Source organism: Montipora capricornis, chromosome 4, assembly GCF_036669925.1.
Source record: "Montipora capricornis isolate CH-2021 chromosome 4, ASM3666992v2, whole genome shotgun sequence".
Lineage (NCBI taxonomy): Eukaryota > Metazoa > Cnidaria > Anthozoa > Scleractinia > Acroporidae > Montipora > Montipora capricornis.
Window position 1 is genome coordinate 25710735 of NC_090886.1, and position 7500 is coordinate 25718234.

General features: G+C 41.4%; 1 protein-coding gene and 1 pseudogene across 1 annotated transcript; both read right to left on the bottom strand.

The window, feature by feature from the left end:
- Window positions 1-3100, bottom strand: part of LOC138045816 (uncharacterized) — a 7744-nt pseudogene extending 4644 nt beyond the window's left edge.
- Window positions 2756-3249, bottom strand: LOC138045818 (uncharacterized). Its single transcript, XM_068892446.1, has 2 exons — window positions 3211-3249; window positions 2756-3098 (listed from the first exon to the last, which is right to left on the bottom strand). Exons 1-2 carry the CDS (start codon window positions 3246-3248, stop codon window positions 2798-2800), a joined length of 339 nt encoding a protein of 112 aa, XP_068748547.1. The 5' UTR covers window position 3249; the 3' UTR covers window positions 2756-2797.
- Window positions 3250-7500: the final 4251 nt, after the last annotated feature.

The window sequence follows — 7500 nt, forward strand, 5'->3', positions numbered from 1 at the left end:
TAGAATCCCGCCGTAGTTTGGATTCCCGTTTTAACATCGGGCTTCATAATGATTGCCTCTCTGAAATATTTTTCTGGAAAAACAATATCGTTAGTCTTAATACGAGAGCTATTTTGCCTTATGATGCTCCCCTTTTGTTTAGCTATTCGGATGCTAGCAGCGTCGCCTGCGGGGCTTTTGTTGTGGGCACTAACGAGGTGTCCCACCGTATGTGGACTGCTTGCGAAGCAGTTAAGAGCTCTACCTGGAGAGAACTTAAGGCTATACAATTTGCCTTAAGTGCGTTCAAAGACTCGGTTCGGGGTAAGTGTGTAAAGTGGCATTCTGACAGCCAAGGAGCAGTTCGTGTTGTGGAGATAGGGAGTCCTAGTGCAGAATTGCACTCTATTGCGCTTGATATTTTCTATTTTTGTCGAACTCACAATATCACACTTATTCCCCAGTGGGTTCCCAGGGAACTTAATGCTTGTGCCGACGCGATTAGCCACATTGTAGACTTCGATGATTGGTATACAACCCCCGAGTTCTTTACACACTTGGACCGCCTTTGGGGCCCACATACAGTCGACAGGTTCGCGAATGCAGCCAACGCCCATCTTCCCAGATTCAATTCTAGGTTTCGCGTACCCGGCACTGAAGCTGTTGACGCATTTTCAATCTCCTGGTATGGAGAGAATAATTGGCTAGTCCCTCCCGTCCACTGCATTTCTAGGGTGGTTCAACATCTCCTTGTATGCGGTGCGGTTGGTACTTTAGTAGTCCCTTATTGGCCGTCTAACGTGTTTTGGCCTTTCTTGTTCGCAAATGCAATTCATTTTCAACCGTATGTCCTTGAGTACATTCATTTTCCCGACCCCCCAGGGATTTTTGCCCTCGGGTGTTACAAAGATTCACTCATTGGTTCAGATAGGTTTAACAGCGCGGTGTTGGCAGTCAGAATTGGCACTAAGGGGCCTTAGTTTTCTCAAGCCGAGTGGCTTTATGCTGGCCCGTGCGTTTTTAATTCCGCTCGTCGGGTTATTTGTCCTCGTTTCGCATGAAACTAGCTCGCCGAGTGGCTTGTTTACCGTGGTTTTTTGAGTTGGCCCACTCGGCCTTAAATATTTTTCCATCTGGCCAGGGGCATATTGCTGTATTGACTCCCAGTGCGTGTATTGAGGTATTTTTGCCATATGTTTTTCTTCTTATCCTCGTAGAAGTTCTCAAAGATGCCTTGCAGCCTAATTTTCAACAGGTTGAAGACGGGCGACTCCGGGCACTGGTTCAAGATCTACCCGCAGTTCTTCTTAAATCCAAAGCCGTTAGTACCGCGAGGAAGTATGAAAAGGGCTTCAATACGTGGAGGAAATGGGCCTCTCAGTTTAATGAAATTGTTATATTTCCCGCTTCTAGTGTGCACGTTTCATTGTTCTTTCTTAGCTTGATTCAAGAATCTTCTTCTTGCAGTACTATTGACGAAGTCCATTATGGGCTCAAGTGGGTGCACGATTTGGCAGGTCTACCCGACCCCTGTAATTCCTCGTTAGTGTTACCTTTAATAGAATCTGCTAAGAGGCTTCTCAGTGTCCCTGTTAAAAAGAAAGAGCCGGTGACCCCCGAGGCTATTCAGCTTTTAGTTTCTAAGTATGGATCGTCTTCAGCTAGTTTGTCTGACTTACGTGTGCTTACTTTGTGCCTTTTGGGTTATGCAGGGTTTTTTCGCTTTAACGAGTTGGTTCAGTTACGCAGGTGTGACTTTCAGTTTGAAGATTCTTTTATGAGAGTCTTTGTTCATCGAAGTAAGACTGACGTTTACAGGGACGGGGCTTGGGTTGTTATCGCTAAGACCTTCAAGCATACATGTCCTTATTTATTAGTTCAACGATATTTTGCGGCCGCTTCTTTTTCAGCAGACAGTGAAGAATTCATTTTTCGCCCTGTCGTTTTTCTTCGCAGTACCGGAACCTATAAATTGCGCGGGTCTGTTCCTCTGTCTTATACTAGAGCGCGGGAGATAGTGCTTAGTGCTTTCGATTCCATCGGCCTTCCCAAGCAAGACTATGGTCTCCATAGCCTTAGGGCGGGAGGTGCCTCTGCTGCTGCTAATGCTCGAGTGCCTGACAGATTGTTTAAAAGACACGGCCGTTGGAAATCAGACAAGGCAAAAGACGGTTACATTAAGGATAGTGTTCATTCATTGTTGTCGGTTTCGTTGTCACTGGGTATTTAATTTTCCGCATTTCCCGTTCTTTTAGTTCGCACACGGCTCGTGTTGACACACCCCAATTGAGGTTGCTTGTTACATGATAAATGTTTTATATTCGTTTGAGTGGGGTAACGAATTAGAATATAAATGTATTTATCATGGGTTACGTAACCTTTTCTTTGGGGTGTTACATGGTATGCTGTTTTTTTGTCGCTTCATTAGCGGCAGGCTATATATATTCGAGTTGTCCTCATTTATATTCATTCGCGTCCTACGACCGTCCCTACGCCCTCAAAATTAAATACCCAGTGATCAGGGGCTTCTTTTTACACGTAGTTTTTATGCATGCTGCTACACGAAAAGTTTAGCACGTTTTGTATCTTTACTGATTGATTGTTATACGAGCATAGTTTAGATCATTTTGTTGGATTGTTTTTCTTGCTGTAATTTTGTGCATTTCTGAGTTTTCATTCTGTTTATTGTATTGTTTCCATCCATTCTGTTGATGAAGGCATAATATAGAGGGTTTCACACGGCTCGTGTTGACACACCCCAATTGAGGTTGCTTGTTACATGATAAATGTTTTATATTCGTTTGAGTGGGGTAACGAATTAGAATATAAGTTGCATTGCTGTAGCTTTCTCTTCAACTCCTTCAAGTTTCTTTTCTCTCTCAGTAACTTCTACCTCTCTGACATTAACACTAGCTTCCTGTTCATCTATGCGAGCTTTCTTTCTCTCACATTCTTCTTCCAGTTCTGCAGCAACATTTCTTGCTTCCCTTTTAATGGAGTGACCAACCTGGATTGGCGAACGGATCCAAAACGGATTCACTGTTCTTCCAGAATTACATTTTCCTCCATGGCGGTCGTTTTTACTGCATTTTCTGCTCTTTGAGCAGAGTTTTCGGCCACTAAAAGGAAAAGAAAAACCTTTTCTTGTCGGACGTGACATTAAGGGAAAATTCAAAATGGCGGACGAGTAAAGTGTTCGACAAAAAGAGGGTTTAAACTCTTACAACATACCTTTTCTCGCCTTTATCTTCACCTCTTTCGGAAGCCATTAAATCGATCATTGATCTGAAGTTACAATGCTAAGGCATTCTGGGATAGCTTTCACAAAAAGAGCAAAAATCCTACCAACACCCGGGTCCCACGGACGTCCTTGTGCTTTTACAAGAGCAATGAACGAAAAACCGCACAAATTGTAAATTCAAATCTTTATTTATATCACTTCACTGCTTTACAGCTAAAAAAAACATTAACTTACACTCATTAAATGGTCTAGATTTTACTGCTTGAATCAAGCAATCGAATTTCAAGAGACAATGGGCCCGCCACTCCTCCCTGATCTATTTTCGAGTATGAGAAAAGCTATAATTAATGCATATTTATTTAAATTATGAGAAACTGAAAATTTTATATGAAAACAACAAGCGAGAAAACGTGCATAGTTTATCAACCACGTCGCCATTTTTAACCCCCACTTAGATCACGTGACCAAAAAAGCGTCGCGGAGGAAAAATGCCTAGCAACCGACCACCGTGAACAACTGCATCAATAACAAATAAATTAAACACATCCGCGAAGGAGAAGATTTCCGATAGCGAGAGACTTGAAACAGCCTTTCGTTCTACAAAATTCGATGAAAATCCGAATTTATAACCTGCAGTGGACCAGCCAAATGATGGGTTCTATGTTGGGGCTTCAGTGTGACTCATTTTATTTCGTTTGCTGATTCAAAGCCCAAAATGTGAAAATGCTGGATTCAGCCTTCTGGAATGTTATGAATGACATATTTACTCTAATCTTGCCTGTTGCAATCTTGCATGACGAAATCGCCAGTACAGAACTTCCAGCAGCGGCATGTTATGAATGGTCGAATTTCTTAGTTTCTTTCTGTATCAGGTGTTATTTGTACGAACATCATCCGCCGCAGATGTCTGTTTCTTGTTTAAATCAATTGATAGTTACTGGGTTGCCAGTATAGCAATCCCAGTCGGAAAGTGGGCGGGATTTGTTTGTTTTATTACTGGGTTGCCGTATGGCAATCCCAGTCGGAAAGTGGGTGGCATTTTTTCGGTGTTATTCTTTTTTCTTTTTTTTTTCCGTGTCCGTAAAAGTCTTGCCTGTCACTCCCCTGCTAAGTGGTATCTTTGTGCATAGAGCCTTCTGCTGGTATTTTCTTAGGATAGAGAGGGTAGTGGAAATGCGTAGATTTCTCTGGTGGACACAGTAGAATGATAAGTGTTGTTCTATATTCACGCTTCAAAATTAATGTTGTTTTCATGTCGTAAATATTTTATTCTCGATCGACCGTCCCGGAAACTTCCTTCTACTCTTTCTAAAAACTGTGTATCAATAGTTATTTACCTTTTTATCAATATTTGTTTTGCATAAAGCAAGCTAACAAAATCTGTACCTTGCTGAGTTCGCATTTGTTAGCCTTAATAGTATTTTCAGTCCGATGCTTCTGTTTTATGAGGGGTATATTATTTTGGTCTCCCATCCAGATACTAACCCCGCGGGAGAGGGAATAACTTCAGTGAACTTTAGTATTACAAAGCTGTCAGATGCTCAGAGGGCACGCTTAAACTTTTGGTGAAAAGAAGTTGTGAGGGAACTTGAAAATGACCAACATGTCAGGCCAGAAGCCAATGTTTCTCGCTTCTCTTTTATTTTTTATTCTTCAGAGAATGGAATGCTGTAGTTCAATACCACACAATTCAGTGCCTTCTGATTTTCTGTAACACATACCACAGGCATCCCAGTGTATGCTTCACGGAAGCATCTCGTTTGTTTTATTTGTTTTAGTTTTTTTTTTTTTTTTTTTTCGTGTCGGTAAAAGTCTTGCCTGTCACTCCCCTGGTAAGTGGTGTCTTTGTGCATGCAGCCTTCTGCGCGTATTTTCTTAGGATTGAGAGGGTAGTGGAAATGCATAGTTTTCTCTGGTGGACACAGGAGATTGAATCATTAACTTAGCCTGCAATTGCGTCGAAAGTCATGTAACGCGAATGGCGTTTTAGTGGATCCTTAAACAAAATATACCCCTATGGAGCTCAATTATGGAAAGTCAGTTGGATAAACTAGGCAGGCGGTGAAAAACCAACACCTGGAATCTCAAACGCGACGAGTAATTGACTTCGACAACAATCTATCGCCCGTCGAGCCGAAATCTGGTAACTTATGGGTTCAACAAAGACAGAGAACGAATCGAACACCTTACGTGGATCTGTGATCAACTCTGCACAGTCTTCAGGTTAAAAACATAATTGGAAATGTGACAGCCAAGAATTATTTGAAAGAAAGCTTGTCGTCTATTTTGTGCTTCATTATTCAAGGAAAAGGTTCTTCATGGAAACGGTTTGATCCTGAAATTTAGTTTGTTGCAATATTGCGCATATTTGACAGACTTGACACGATTGAGTTTCTTCTCTTCACGCACGTAATGAAATAAAAGGGGTTTTTGCCTCTAATAGCAACTATGTTGTTTGTTTCAAAAAATTGTTCCCTGGAAAAGGTGGCCTTTATGAATTCATCATGTTTTATGATATGCGAGCTTAACTGGATAGTTTTTATGGCAATAGTAAAGCATTTTCTTGTCAAAATGAGGTTAGCGTCTGTCTGGTGTGTTAACTTTATTAAATCGTGAGTTTGTATTTGCCGTCTGCCGCGTAACCTTGATTTCCACTCTCAACATTACATCCAGAACCTAATTTTTTGCGTAGAATAAGCTTTTAGAATGATGTTCTTGTCTTCTGTGGTGATACTAACGGTTCGGAAACATTTTGTGAAAAAATATTTATGACGGATCACACGCGCAACTTGATCGCCCTTCTACTTTTGTGCTTGGCAGCATTGTGATTTGCGATAATTCGCAAGTCTGTTTTTTGTATCTCATAGATGTTTAGATTTTCAATGAAATGGCTCGCGATTGTGTAAATACTTCACCCTGAAGTTAAAATAGATACGTTTCTCAGGAACCCGACGAGTAATGGACTTCGACAACAATCTTTCGCCCGTCGAGCCGTAATCAAAGTGAGCCGTAGGTCTAATATTGTACCAAGTGTGGTATTTTGTACAACACTGAGGTCAAATTTCATTAATTATTGTTAGTCAAAAATTATTTGAAAGATTTGGCTTGATAATTCAAGTAAAGGGTTTTTCAGTAAAGGGTTTGATGCTGAACACAAGTGGGAAATTTTTTAAGTCGCGTTTTTGACACGGAGTGTGTTGGCAGCTTGTTTGCACGCACGCAATGAAATGGGAAATTTTGTCTTCCCTCTAATAGAAAATATGTTTTTTGTTTCAATAAAATTACTTTTGGCTGGAAAAGGTTTTTGTGAGATTTTTCTGCCCGTTCTGAACACAGGTAACCCAGGCTTACCGTGTGCGTCACGTAGGTATTAAAATATAGTGTTGTTGTCTTTAATACGTACACGAAGTTTCGGGAAAAATGGTCCCCGTTCACTTTCCTTCATAGTATAGTGACCAGGTAGGAGACAGAAGCCAGCTTAAGGACTCCGATCGACCCAAAACAAGCACGATTTTTTTCGTGAAAATCGAATCCAGTCGCTAAATAAACACGCCAGGTTCGTGGAACAGGAATTCTCTAAACCATGAATCCACTGAAGCATCTCCAGGTAGCAACGCGAAGCCATCAGGCTCCGTATAACTTGTAAGTTGACCTGCTAAAATGGCGGCCAGAAAGCGTTGTACTCGCGAAGTGTCCAATTCAAAATGGCACTGAACTCGGGACGCCTGGTGACGAGGGCAATATATGTCCCCCTGGAGGGAGGGGAGTCCCAGATTGCTCAGTGAGTTTTGTTTTTAGCAATTTGGGACTCCCCTCCCTCCAGAACTTATTATACTCGTCACCAGGCTTCCCGAGTTCAGTGCTATTTTAAATTGGACACTTAGCGAGTACAACGCTTTCGCTTCTGTCTCCTACCTTGTCACTATACTACGAAGGAAAGTGAACGGGGACCATTTTTCCCGAAACTTCGTGTACGTATTAAAGACAACAACAGCTCACCACATGGTAAGTTTTATCGATTTTTATTTCCATTTTTTAGCAAATTTTCAGACCTAAACTTCGCCTCATATGTTCTCTATATTTTAATACCTACGTGACGCACACAGTGAGCCTGGGTTACCTGTGTTCTGAATAGCGTTGCGTATTATCCAAGGTTAACTTATTTGCATATGTGTAATATTTGTTTACACGTCTTAAAAGTTTCGTTAATCTTATTCAGTGCGCACAGGGGGAGCTACCTCAGATCTTTGCCGTTTTTGGGGTTTGGTTTCGTACTCTCT

What these genes read in the sequence shown, in the direction of transcription:
- LOC138045818 (XM_068892446.1), bottom strand. Translation starts at nt 3,248, where the DNA reads ATGGCTTCCGAAAGAGGTGAAGATAAAGGCGAGAAAAG. An exon ending in GAAGATAAAGGCGAGAAAAG is followed by an intron (nt 3,099 to 3,210) that starts GTATGTTGTAAG and finishes TTTTCCTTTTAG; the next exon opens with TGGCCGAAAACTCTGCTCAA.